Source organism: Centruroides vittatus, unplaced genomic scaffold, assembly GCF_030686945.1.
Source record: "Centruroides vittatus isolate TY-2023 unplaced genomic scaffold, ASM3068694v2 contig_874, whole genome shotgun sequence".
Lineage (NCBI taxonomy): Eukaryota > Metazoa > Arthropoda > Arachnida > Scorpiones > Buthidae > Centruroides > Centruroides vittatus.
In genome coordinates this window covers 914,681-929,358 of record NW_027122566.1, presented here as the reverse complement: position 1 = coordinate 929,358, position 14,678 = coordinate 914,681, and the positions used below count along the sequence as shown (strand labels likewise).

Genomic DNA, 14,678 nt, shown 5'->3' with positions numbered 1-14,678 from the left:
TTTAGAAATGTCTAAATTAAAAATTAATTATTTATAATTATTAAATTTAATATGAGATGGCAGCATAACTGCCTACCTCTAGTCAAATTAATTAATTTCTGATATTTAATTATAGCCTTTACATAGCTCAAGAATTTGGCATATCATTTGGCGTCTTCATCAGACATATCTGTTATTTTTTTTCCTGCAAATCAAATTCATATTCCAGGTTGGTTCATTTCATGCTAGAAGAAAAAATGAAAATGATTCATGCTTCTTAACAATGTATATTGTGTAATTTTCTTTGAATAAGCATTATATATAAAATATTTGAGTATTTTTTCCAGCATGGAATGCATTATCGTATTTTACATTCATTTCTATGGGAAAAACTGTTTTGTTTAATGAGTGTTTCGCATTTTGAGTAAGATTCTGGAATGAATTATGTTCATTAAACAAGGTTCCATTGTACTTTGTTCACAGGTTAGTTTATTATGTTCATCAAAATTGTGACTGTTTTATTGACTGCACGTGCGACAAACAACTAGCAACTGACAGCATATACTTACATCAGTCTCTCTCTCTGTGGTAACATGAAAATTTCATTTGCTCTGCCCTATTGTGGAGTAGCATATTACTAGATATGTCAAAATGGTGAGTGACAGATTATAGAGATTACTGTACTGTGTGCCATCACAGTATAAAAAGTATATATATATCAACATCCCAAAGTCCAAAGTATTGATACTAAGCCAAACAATCACTGTAATTAATTGGGCTATTATTGTGCTATGATTAATAATTAGAAACTAAGCAATTTGGTACTAGAGGTTGACATTAGGTACCATCTCTTATCTAAATTAATGATTATAATAATTTAATAAATAATTTAGAACATTCTGGAAGAAAAGAACTAGGACTTACAAGCACATTGCATGGAACAGCTTCTGCTTACCATGTAGTACACTTACCACTTAAGCCATCCAGACCCCAAGCAAGCCTTTGCTTCTAGATGTATTTAAATTTAGATATAACCATTCATGGTTACTTACAGTTCCTGTTGGGGTGACTCCTATGCCCATGGCCTATGTACTTCTGTTGAATGGTACCAAGCACACTGCATGGTAAGTGGAGGCTGCAGGTTCAAAGTTCTGCTCCAGACTAATTTTTTTCTTCCAGAATGTTCTAAATTATTTATTATTATAATTATTAATTTAGATAAAAAAAAACATTTTATAAGATAAATTTACATATGTACTGTGGATGTCACACCAACAATTGCTGTAGCTCAAACAAAAATTCACACTAAAGGCATTAAGGAGTGTTTTAAGTAACTTTTATTTCTGGCTAGCACTTTTGACAGATTAAAACATCATCCTCAGGCAGTAATCAAAAACGAACAGATTTCGAACAAGTTTAAATTTAAACAATAATGGCATTAGCCATTTGGAACATAATGTAACATTAAGAACATATCGAACATAATTTTAAAAGATTTCTTTGAAACCCATAACAACAACACATAAGCACCTTAATTCATAGTGAAGGTGGGGGGTAGATGCAGAACTAATGTTGATGTTTTTTAAACGTTTGTACAAACTGATACAAAGTTTGGGCAATTCGAGGGTGAGGGAGTTGCAAGGAGACAGCAGCATGGTGAGGGGGGTCTACCAAATGTAAACCAGGCTCCTTCCTCACAATGCCTGAGTATCACAACTTGAATTTTTCACTAGATGCAATTGTGGTATTATGTGAAAAATAAAAAGTTTACCTTTCAATTTTAGTTGTTTTTTAGTGTTATATCTATTTAGTCTTATACATAAATTAAATTAAAATATTAAATATATTTTTTTATAATATTCAGATAATATTTACTTAATATCAAATTAAACTGTATTTTGCCAGAATTAAATCATAAATTCTTTCAATTTTTTATCTTCTCTCTGTTTAAGGCTGGCACCCCCATGTAATAACATAAGCTTGCCTAATGGTAAAACTGACCCTGTATATTAACAACACAGTCCTTTAGTGTTAAGTCACGCGAGTGTATGGCCAACGAAAGGACAAATTTACAATAAAACAAAACTTTAAGTTTAATGAAAAAAAAAACAACAATCAATAAAACACTCTTTCACCTCGCGTGATGATACGCAGGATTCTTTTACAACTCCGACTCGAAACCTCACACGTGTAGGCGAAGGAGTAGACAAAAATAACAAAGGGAAACACGTGGTTCACACACAATAAGCGCGACAAATTTATAACGAGTTACAAATAGGATATTCACCGGACTATTACAAACTAGGATTAAAACTAACTTACTTGCTATAGAAAGGGGAAAGAAGAGTTAGATAAATATATGGAATTATATATAAGAAGGGATAGGGGGTACCCAGAATAACGATGTGTCCTCGAGATCTCTATTTCGCTGAACGAGCCGATCCTATTCTTTCTCCACGTCTGCTCCGTCCCAGCTCCACACCAAGAATGACCGTTACTCCCGTTCTTTTGCCTCCGGGTCTTTTTCTTCTTTTGTCCTCCCCCTTACTTCCGGGGAAAGGACTGCCCCACCCGCAAGGAAAGTGAAAATAGAAAGATCGAGAAAACAAGGGAGACAGAACAAAGAATTGAAGGATTAATATAAGGCTTATAACTATCGCGTATATACAAAATTATGACGTACCGTCACATACGTCCCCCGACAAAGATTAATTGCCGTAGTGCAACCTACGATAATTCACTTTATTACCGCGCAGATAATAGTTGTGACGGGGCCTTGGTGAAGCGTCGACTACCGCATTTTCATCGGGAGAACCTCCAAGACATTCGTTTTCCTCCTGTTGATCATGCATGTCTCTCGTTGGTACATGCGGGATTCGGATTTGAATCGGCAGATCATCTTCCTCTTCATCGTTACGTTCGGGTTCCTCAACTTTAGAAATTCTTTGCCTCCGCTTCCTATGTATCCTCCTAATGTTTATAGGTACTTGACACAGCTTTAAGCGGTCGACATGAACAGTCATGCGGTTACTACTAGAATTGTTCTCGATCTCTACTGTCACAGGACCCAAGATCCGGGCTATGCGAAACGGACCTAGGTACTTGGGGGAGAATTTTCCGAAACGCTTCCCTTTTTCCTTTCGCAAGAGCCAGACCCGCTGACCTATCTTCCAATCAGTGACATTCCTCCCCTGATTTATCCGATTTCGACCCTCCCTATTCTTATCTCTACCGACCTCGTAAGCTATTTCACGAATATACTTAAGTCTTCTCTTCCACTCACTGAGTGATTCGTCATTGACAAAATCATGTTCAATATCGTTAGGGAAAGCCCAGGGGAGGCGGGGATCGTATCCATATAAAAGAAAGGCGGGTGCTTCACCCGTTGAGGAGTGCGAGGCATTGTTGTATGCGAACACAGCAGGAGGTACGAATATGTCCCAGTCCTTGTTATTTCCGCACGATATGCGGGATATAATTTTCACGATAGATTTATTAAGGCGTTCACAAACGGAATTCGCGCAAGGGCGATACGCGGTGGTAACATTATGTTTGATGGAAAGAGACTCACATGCCTCGCGGAATACCTGTGACGTAAAGTTGCCCCCCCTATCAGAAATAATGATCTCCGGGCAACCATAACGACAAATAACATGTTCGAATAAGACCTCAGTAACGGTCTGGGACGATTGATTTTGTATGGGGCATACCTCAGCATATCTAGTATATAAATCAATTATCGACATAAGATAACGGTAACCTCTTGATGTAATATTGAGAGGGCCGATTATATCGACAGCCACCTTTTGAAAAGGGAAGTTCGCCGTTTCCGTTTCCTGAAAGGGGGCACGGTTACGGTGAACATTATGCTGTTGACAGATGGTGCAAGACTTAATGTATTTTCTAACGTGGGTAGATAGGCCCCTTATGTGGTAATTGCGATCAATAAGGTTGCAAGTCTTCTCGATACCGAGATGACCGGCCAAAGGGGACGCATGAAACGCCTCTATAACTTCGTTGATCATATTCTTCCCTACACAGGGACGTCTCCAATGGCGCAAACCATAACGCCCAGGCTTAACGTTGATGAGAATGCTCCCCTCTAATTGGTACTCAGGTTGAATATCGGTGTTCGGAATTAGGTTATCATTAATATGATTTATCTTATGTACCTTCAACTTGTTAAGAAACTCATCACTCTCCTGCGAGTCAATAATGCGTCTCCAGAACCCATTACTCACGACATTCATATCATAACTCATAGTTATATTAGAATTTTCATCGTCAATGGGGCGTGAAAGTAAATCCGCTACCGGGTTATGTTTTCCTTTTACATGATAGATTTTTATATCATAGTCCGATAACTCCATTGACCAACGCATGAGACGTTTATTATGATTATGCATGTTGTTTACATAAATTAGGGGTTTGTGGTCAGAATAAATATTTATAGTATGTCCTAGCACGAGGGGTTTGAAATGGCGTAACGCCATTATGATAGATAAACACTCTTTCTCCACGGTCGCATAGTTTACCTCTGCCCCACGAAATTTTTTGCTAAAATAACCTACTGGGACGAAGCCCCCGTCCCGTAACTGGCCTAGCACAGCCCCAGCACTTTTATCAGAAGCGTCAGTGTATAAACTGAAAGGGCTGTTGAAATCAGGATGAGCAAGTAGGGGAGGTTTCGTGAGGATAGTCTTAAATTTGTCGAATGAGGCTTGACATTGTTCACTCCATATGAACCTTTTTCCCTTTTTCGTTAGATCGATTAATGGGAGAGCTAACTCAGCGAATTTTGGGATGAATCTGCGAAAAAAACCGACCATCCCAAGGAACGCGCGTACTTGTTTAACATTCACTGGGTGGCTCAAATCTGTGATGGCAGATATATTCTTGGGGTCGGGGAGGATCCCGTTTTTATCAATCACGTGCCCTAAGTACCGTACCTCGCTCATAATCAATTTACTTTTTTCAGGATGTAATTTTAAATTAGCGCAATCAAGGATACTCAAGACCTTATCAAGAAGGTCCATATGGTCGTCTATCGTACGGGAAAATAACACAACATCGTCCTGGAATACGTAACAGTTGATACCCAGGAATTGACCCAACAGGTTAGACATTACATACTGGAAATATCTTCCACTATTTTTAGCTCCCTGGGGTAACCTACACATTTGATATTTACCCCAGGGCGTGGAGAAAGCAAATATGTGCCTAATAGAGGGGTCTAGGGGGATTTGAAAGTATCCTGATTTAAGATCTAAAACAGAAAAGTACTGACTTCCGTGGAGCCTGCTCAGTATTTCATCGACCCTCGCTATGGGAAAGTCTTGGGAGAGTGTAAACTCGTTAATACGCCTTAGATCAAGGGTCATACGAAGCTCACCCGAGTCCTTTTTTATGATATAGATGGGGGAATTCCAGGCAGAGGAGCTCTCCTCTATGATGCCGGCCTTTAAATAAGATGTTAGTAGGTTTTTGAAATCTTTCAGATAGCACTCCGGTATGCGGTATTGCTTGGCATGGACCGGTTCGCTGGTTTCGATAATGGGCTTATGAGAGAACTTCGTCGTACCCTTCAATTCGGATATAGAAGTGGCAAAACAACCTGGGTGTTTATTTAATATACTATAAAGTCTTTCCTTTGTCTGAGAATTTAAGTGACTAAAATCTTGGGATACCATAGGCGTATTATTAACGCAATTAACGGGGGAAATAGGAGTATTGAAGCTCTTACGACAGCACTCACTCACCATTTCTCTCACACTGTCGATAATCGCAGGGATGTTACTTATCACATCCATGCCAATTATAGCATCATACTCGGCATGACCCGGGAGAGCCATGCAAGCGATAGTAGTCTCATGACAACTGGTGCCGTGCATTATGACACAGCGTAATATTTTCTCACACTCGGTAACAATACCATTGATGCCCCTTATGCCTATCCTATGAGAATCGATAGTAGCGCGATTGACATACGTACGGGATATCTGCTTAACAAATTTGGAACTCAGGAGAGACTTTTCCGCGCCCGTATCGACGAGCAGGGTGAGACCATGGTTATTTATTTTACCCTTAATAACGGGAAGACCGTTAACAGAACGAGTAACGTGTTTTGCCAGATTTAATTGTATACGTGGAGCACTACACTGACCATCATGGTGCTCCTCTATAAGTTTAAAATTATGATTACCGCGTGCTGGGCAACTGCGAGCGAAATGACCTCTCATACCACAATTGAAACATTTCTTATCGTTGACCCTATCCTTCTTATCACGAACGCTAACGAGCTTACTAACGGCATCCGTCAAAGCCTCAATCTGCTTTTCAATTCTATCTAATTTATTTTCGCGGTCTATTTGATGAGTATTAATGGATTCGTTCTTATCACATACATACTCATTGTCTTCGCCCATCGCAGCATAAGCCCCTTTACGCTCATTAGTACCGTTACAATCGATTTCAATCCTTTCTTCTAATTCCGCCATTTCGAAGGCCTCATCAAGTGACTTGGGAGATCTCCTCATCACGTTGGCCCTTATACGAGAGCACAACCCCTTTATAAACCTCTCCATTATAATTTTGTCACGTAAAGCAATTATCTCGTGATGATCTTTAATCGCACGAGCTAGAAGTGTTCTGGTGCGTATAATGAAATCGGTAACGGGTTCGTTATTCCCTTGCCTTAGATTTAGTAACTGGTCAATTATATTCTTCCCTCCTGCCTTTCTCTTATCGAAACATTTTATTAAGTCTCGTTTAATTTCATCATAGGAATGTGGGTACTGTTCCAGTAAGCAAAAGAACGTTCCCAAAGGTTCACCTTTTAGTCTTGCTTGCAAGACGGCGATCTTCACAACGTTATTCCACCCAGCCAGGTTAGCTATGTTCTCAATAGTTTGGAAGAATTGGGTTATATTTACGGAATCACTGGGGGAATTCGAGAACATCGGGATCATCCCGAGGAAGCCCGTCACGACGAACGATGGGTTACTGTTGTGTCCGTCGTTTTGTACAGAACTATCTACCGGAGCACTAGTAGCCATATTAAAGAATCACCACGTGCGTCACACAAAAAGGGAAGGATGTCAATACATAAAAATATACAATACGGTTTTACAAAAAATGCCGTTTACACGCAGAGAGGTCAGAGCAAGAATCCTGTCGCGGACGCCATTGTTAAGTCACGCGAGTGTATGGCCAACGAAAGGACAAATTTACAATAAAACAAAACTTTAAGTTTAATGAAAAAAAAACAACAATCAATATTAGTATAATAATGAAATTATTGAATCAAATTTACATTTATTTATCTTTTAGATTATAAAAAATGATGATGCTATTTAAGTAGTTAATGTACTGTACAGTACAAGTAGTTAACACTTAAGCTTTAATAGCACTTAAAATATAGTAAAACTTTTAAACTCCTTTTTTTCATCTCGAAACAATACGATTTATATCCACTGTATTGGAAGCACAGTATTTGATTTATATCATTTATTTATTTATAATAACAAACATATTATAAAATAATCACTATAATCAATACAAATAATGTAATAATATATAAAAACTTAACAAGTATTTATTTGACTTTGCATTTAAAATATTTTATGAATGTGAGGTTTTTTTTATTATAATTTGACATTGTAACTTTTTTATTCAGTTTTAAGCTATGATTTTATAACATATGATGATGATTTCTTGTAGAGAATTTTAATAAATTATATTAAAAGTAGCTAATTCAAAATTATTAAATTACAATTTTCAATTATATTAAAATACCAATACTTTACAAATGTGCATGTTTTTTATATCAACTAAAATTTAAATGATTTAATGTATAAGTCTAATGCTTTTAATAATTATAATTTTTGTAGTTAGATACAAATATAAAATAAATAAATTTTATTCCATTGATTAGAAAATTTGTCAGTGTATTTGAGTGTGGTATTGTTCATAAATAATTTATCAATATAAGATCAAGTCCAGTTATTAATAATCATCCACTACATTGCTGGATTCTTAATAATTAGGTTATTAATTAGTAATTAATAGATTTGTTGTAACCCAAAGAATCTTGCAGTTCAAAAGGGAATGATTGCTTAATGTATTTTGGTATATTTTAGTTAATGGAGCTTTAATGAGATAGTTATGAATGCAATTTTTTCACGAGTTTATACAATATTAATCAGTATAAGTGTGGCTGTACACTATAGTTTTAAAATTAGCATATTTTAGTTTATAGCTTCTGTCTTTGTTCTTTGTTTTTTCTTTTTTTATAATCTTCTTTCTTCCTTTTTTCAACTTTACTGGTTTGATGATTCATGTTTAGAGTTTTTTATGGGAAGACGTGCCTAAGGGGCTATGAGGTGGGAGAAGTAAGAGCTTTGTCACAGAGAAGTGTGGGTCAGATCGAGGGAGAAAGTGGTGGAAATAGGTTTGATCCTAACAAGCAAAAAGGACCAGTGGCATAGCGAACATAACTGGCGCCCGGGGCATAAATAGCGCCCAACACTTTATTGGTGCCTCTCTCCCCCTCCAGAAACACATATAGTTTGTCTTGGAGACCATTTGGGCCCTCCTTTGCAAGTGGTGCCCGGTGCATGATACACCCCCTTGCACCCCCCTTGCTATGCCACTGAAAAGGACTAAGCAGTTTCTTGGAGGTCTTGTGCACTGAGAATCCCGAGACATCAGTTGAACATTGATATAGAAGACCCAATATAGAAGATATGTTAATTTCCCATACAAAGAAGGGAAGAAAATTTTTTTGAAAATTATTCGAAAGGATAATCTTCCTCAAAAAATTCAAACTAGCACTGGTGTCCCTTTTCTTTACCTTCTCTTTTGTCTATCCTATACCCTTTATTTTTCTCTATAGTTATAAGTTAGTTTTAATTTAGTTTAAGGAACTTTTGAATTAAATGTATTGTGCTTATTAGAGAAAATTGTAAGACATCAGAACATTTGTTTTGTTTGTTGGGTTAGTCTGCATGTCAATTTTTATTTTATCTTTGGCAGAGCTGGGCAAATGCCCTAGAGTTGACATCGGATTTCTTTTTGTTTGTGTGCATCATGTTATTGTCACTTATTAATAAATTGTTTTACTTAAGTGCTGTCTTGACTGTATTATAACACTTTCATGATTAATCGACACAATTGCACTTTTCATGTATGTACATCTGAAGTTTGTTTCAAAAAATGATTGATGCTGACAATTAAAAACAGTAACATTTTTGTTTTATATTTAATCTTTGCACATCAGTAGTTTTTACAAAATTTGTTGTACAAAAGTAAATTGAAATGAATAAAATGTATATAATTTTTTGACTAAATGATATCTGTCAAATTATATTGTTACAAATTTTGTTGAGTGAAAGAATATCTGATGTAAATAAACTCAAATAGATTAATAGTAGTTAGAAAACAGTCAATAATTTAAAAAATTTTTATACTTAAATTTAAATAAAATCCTAAAAGATCTCTTTTTTTATTATTATTGTTGATATATTTTATGTTTAAAATAAATTATTACTACTTAATATTATTTATAAAATATGTTTGAATAATTAATACGAGGGTCATTCTAAAAGAAAATAATGTTTTGATTCGATGAGCTGCACAGTTTTCACACCATCCCACTGCCACATCGTGGACCTTATCATCTTTTCACGCCAGTTTGACGCTAACAGTAAACTGCAACAATCGTTTACTGTTTATAGTGTGACTTTGAAATATGTGACAAAATTAAAGATCCCTCAAGTGTGAGGTTTGTAGTGTAATATGGTTTTTGAATGCGAAAAAAGTCTGTCCTATTGAAATTTACAGACAGATAACCAAGGTTTATGGTAATGTGATGAATGAAGCTTCAGTTCAAAACAAACTGCATGTCCAGAGGAGTTGTGCTTCTTCAGGATAATGCTGCTGCATTGACGATGAACTTGCTTCATCAGTTTAAGTGGGAAGTTTTTGAACATCCTCATAGCCCAGACTTGGCTCTGAGTGATTAGCATCTTTTCCCAAAATTGAAAGGATATTTTGGCCAGGAATCACTATGGAAATGACAGAGGCCTGGTTCAAGAACTTGGTGATAACTGTGTGTGCAGAAGGCATAGAAAAGCTGGTGATACACTATGATAAATATTTAAATTTGTATAGCGACTACGTAGAAAAATAGCTAAGGTATCATATGTGTTGTAAAATAAGTTTTGTTTTATTATCTTAAATAAAAATATCTAGAGAAACAAACATTCTTTACTTTCAGAATGGCCTTTGTAAATTACAAGTTGAATCTAATAAATTTAAAATATTGAACTAAAATTTTTTGAAGATTTCATATTTTTTTATTTTAATTAGACTTGGAGTATCACTTATCATAGTTGGCTGACTTTTATTCTGCTTCTTTGGTCATGCACTTTATGGATGATTCCTAATTCACGTCGAGCATGCTTATATTCCTCGCCTGCTCTAGTAATATATGCAGAATTACTACTAATACTTCAATACATTTATAGTTTTGATTTGACTGAACAAGAACTTCCATCAAAAGTAGAAGGTGTAAATCTAGCTCAGATTGGATTAGTAAAATATCATGCTTTATCATATCAACCTCTAGCCATTAAGGTAAGATATAACAAGAATTTGAATTTCAGTATGCAAAGAAACATTAATGATTTTGTAGACACTCTTTCTTATATTATTATTTATTACAAATCAAAAATTATTTCAATAATTATGAGACAAGTTTTGTTTAACTAATACACAAGCAAGCTCTTGATTTATACATTTAATTCATTCTCGAGGTTTCAGTACAAGTTGAACTGCATAAGCCACATAATGCTTAAATGCGAAGGAATGAATGAAAAAGTGGTATAAGTGACAAAATAGTTTCCTTTATTAAAAATACAAAATACAAAAAAAAAAAAATAATAATAATAATAATAATAATAATAATAATATCTCTCCTGTGGTCACCACCTGGTCGTGGTGGGAGAGCCCAGTAATTTACTGCTCCATAGGGCAATGCAGGCTGGAGCATAAGCTCCTGGTAGGGACACCCATGCCAGTAAGGTCTATGGGGAGAAATGAAGCTAAGAGTGACCACGCCCACATTCTGTGGAGATATTCATCATGGTAATAACTAGATCAAAGTGTGATACCGGCTCGGACGTCGCCCGGGTTAACAAGGTCCGCGTTCATGGGTTAGGCAGAGGCTCACGTTCGAAAAATAGGTCACAGTCTCCCTTGGTTACCGGTGGCGAAAGCAGCACCGGCCCAAGCATGGCTACTGCAATGCCCTCAACAGATGTGAGGAACCAACCCAGCCTTGGTGTTTCAGTGGCAATGCATCCACAGACCACAAAGGCTGGAAAACCACGCCAACAGATGAAATGGACAGTAGAAATGAACGAGTTTATCATCCGTACTTATTACACCATCACAAAACTCGAAACAAACATGACAGCATACAGACAACAACTACACCATAGATTCACACAACAGTATCCTCATCTCACTGTCACCGAACAAAGGGTTGTTGATCAAAAAAGAACAATTATACACAACAACCTTATTCCACAAACAACACTTGAACTTATCAAACAACAGGTTGCTGATCAAATACATCAACAGACAGAAACATCTAACATTAATGAAGATCATGTAACCTGTCAGGATAATCCAGCAACAAGCATTGATAATAACACACATACAACAATTACCACTAATGATACTACAGACACTTCTTCATCCATCACTGATAACATAGACATGAATTTAGTTAATACGCTCTCACTTATATTTCAGGAAACACTCACTAAATATACAGGTACAGATCTCACACAACGACCACGAATACCAAAAATCAACACGTCAAAGGAAGTAGGAAAAACACTAAATTATGTAAACACTCACTTACTACCACACTACATTCATTCAATTTCTACACTCACAGACATTCATACATTAGTTTATGCTGGGGCAGTCACAGTAGTGACACACCATGGACTGAAAATACAGTCACAGACAAATACACAGAAAACACAATACTATCACAAGCCTGCCTGGCAGAGAAGAATAGAAACACAAATAAATGACATTAGACAGCAATTAGGCAGGCTAACACAATACACTAAAAACAACATAACACCCAAATTAAGGAAACAGCTCAAAAACATTTTTAAGAAAATAAAAACACACACAAAACACGAACATCACAACACACGCATTACAGAATACATTGATACACTAAAACAAAAACTTGCTGCCAAAGCACGTAGACTCAAACGTTACAAAACATGTACACTACGAAAACAACAAAATAAATTATTTACAAACAATGAAAAACTCTTTTACAGACAAATTAATAACAAAGCAAACACTGATACACAGCACAGTGGCACACCAACAGAAGAACAACTCACAACATATTGGTCTTCTCTTTGGTCCAGTGCTGTCACGCATAATGCTGATGCAGGCTGGATTGAGGAGGAGAACAGAAACTTGCACAACATACCAACTATGCCCTGTGTTGAAATAAACATACATGATTTCCAATACACTGTTAACAGAACACACAACTGGAAGACACCTGGTGTAGACAACATTCACAATTTCTGGTACAAAAAGTTTACATCACTGCACCAGGAACTAGCTAAACATCTAACACACATCATCATCAATCCACAAGACATGTCAAATTTTCTTACCCAGGGCATCACCTACATGAAAGCTAAAAACAACAATATCACAGACCCCACACAATACAGACCAATTACATGTCTTCCAACACTCTACAAATTATTGACATCCTGTATTGCAAACAAAATATACAAACATGTTGAAGAACACGACATTCTTACGGAACAACGAAAAGGTTGTCGTAGAAACCACAGGGGATGCAAAGAACAGTTACTCATAGATTCAGTCATTCTACGGCAAGCACACAAACAACACAGAAACATACACATGGCATATATAGACTACAGAAAAGCATTCAACAGTGTTCCACACAGTTGGCTGCTACATATTCTACACATGTACAAAATACATCCATCACTCATTGCATTCTTTCAAAACACTATGCAGCACTGGAGAACAACACTACATCTCAGGGTTAGTAACACTTCCATACAAACAAACCAAATTTTTATTAGGCGAGGAATATTTCAAGGAGATTCCTTGAGTCCTCTCTGGTTCTGCTTAGCCCTGAACCCATTATCCAACATGTTAAACAACATGCAATATGGTTACAATATCAGACACAAAAAAACAACACAGTTTACACTGTCACATCTCATGTACATGGATGACATAAAACTTTATGCATCCACACAAAAACAACTTCATCAACTCCTACAAATCACACATTCATACACCAAGGACATACAAATGGAATTTGGCCTAGATAAATGCAAAACAGTTCACATAGAAAAAGGAATCCTGAAGAAAGAAGATTTTGCACTTGGAAATGGAGACATTATTGAATCCATGGAAGAGGGCGAGTTCTACAAGTATTTAGGATTCCAACAGGCCAAACTAACAGAACATACACAAATAAAGCAAAGATTAATTAAAGAATACCAAAGTAGGTTAAATGCTATTCTCAGAACACAATTAAATGCAAAACACACAGTTAAAGCAATAAACACATATGTCATCCCAGTACTCACATATTCTTTTGGAGTTATACATTGGACTCACACTGATCTTGAGCAACTCCAAAGGAAAACAAGAACAACACTTACTAAGCATAAACAACATCATCCTAAATCTGCCACAGAAAGATTAACCCTTCTACGTAAAGATGGAGGACGTGGCCTGATTGACATAGTTAACCTTCACTACAAACAAATACAGTCACTGCAAGAGTTTTTCTACAAAAAACAAGAAACATCACAATTACATAAAGCAGTAACTCTAGCAGACTCGAATAACACACCATTAAACTTACACTCACATCATATGGACACAACACAACATATACAAAGCATAGACACCATTAAGCAATCGTGGGCTCGAAAGGCACTCCATGGCAGGCATCCTTACGATCTGGCCCAGGATTTTGTTGACAAAACTGCGTCAAACAGCTGGTTAGCTCAGGGATGCCTCTTTGGGGAGACGGAAGGATTCATGATTGCCATACAGGATCAGGTCATAAATACTAAAAACTACAGAAAACACATACTCAAAGATGCAACACTCACAAATGACACATGCAGAAAATGTCACATCATGCCAGAAACTATACAACACATCACCTCTGGTTGCAAGCTCTTGGCACAGACAGATTATTTACACAGACATAACCAAGTAGCAAATATAATACACCAAGAGCTTGCAAAGAAACACAAATTAGTAGACATCCACGAACCATACTACAAATACATTCCACAGACAGTATTGGAAAACAACACGCACAAAATGTACTACGACAGAGCCATAATCACAGATAAAACAATTTACCACAACAGACCAGACATCACACTCATTGACAAACACAATAAAATCACATACATTATAGACATAGCCATTCCAAACACTCACAATATACAAAACGCATGCACTGAAAAAATTAGCAAGTACACAGAACTCGCCCAAGAAATAAGGCATCTGTGGAGGATGGATAGGGTGCTTATTGTACCTGTTGTTCTCTCCTCTACAGGTGTGATACCACACACACTACACAA

The 14,678-nt window shown here is 36.5% G+C and overlaps 1 protein-coding gene across 3 annotated transcripts in view; it reads left to right on the top strand.

Annotated features, from left to right (window-relative positions):
* LOC136982880 (piezo-type mechanosensitive ion channel component 2-like) overlaps nt 1–14,678 on the top strand; it is a 186,569-nt gene that overhangs the window by 59,785 nt on the left and 112,106 nt on the right. For all 3 annotated transcript variants that reach the window (XM_067279432.1, XM_067279431.1, XM_067279430.1), the window contains one exon: nt 10,348–10,614. In XM_067279432.1, coding sequence (XP_067135533.1) covers nt 10,348–10,614 — 267 coding nt within the window. The remainder of the gene's footprint in view (nt 1–10,347; nt 10,615–14,678) is intronic.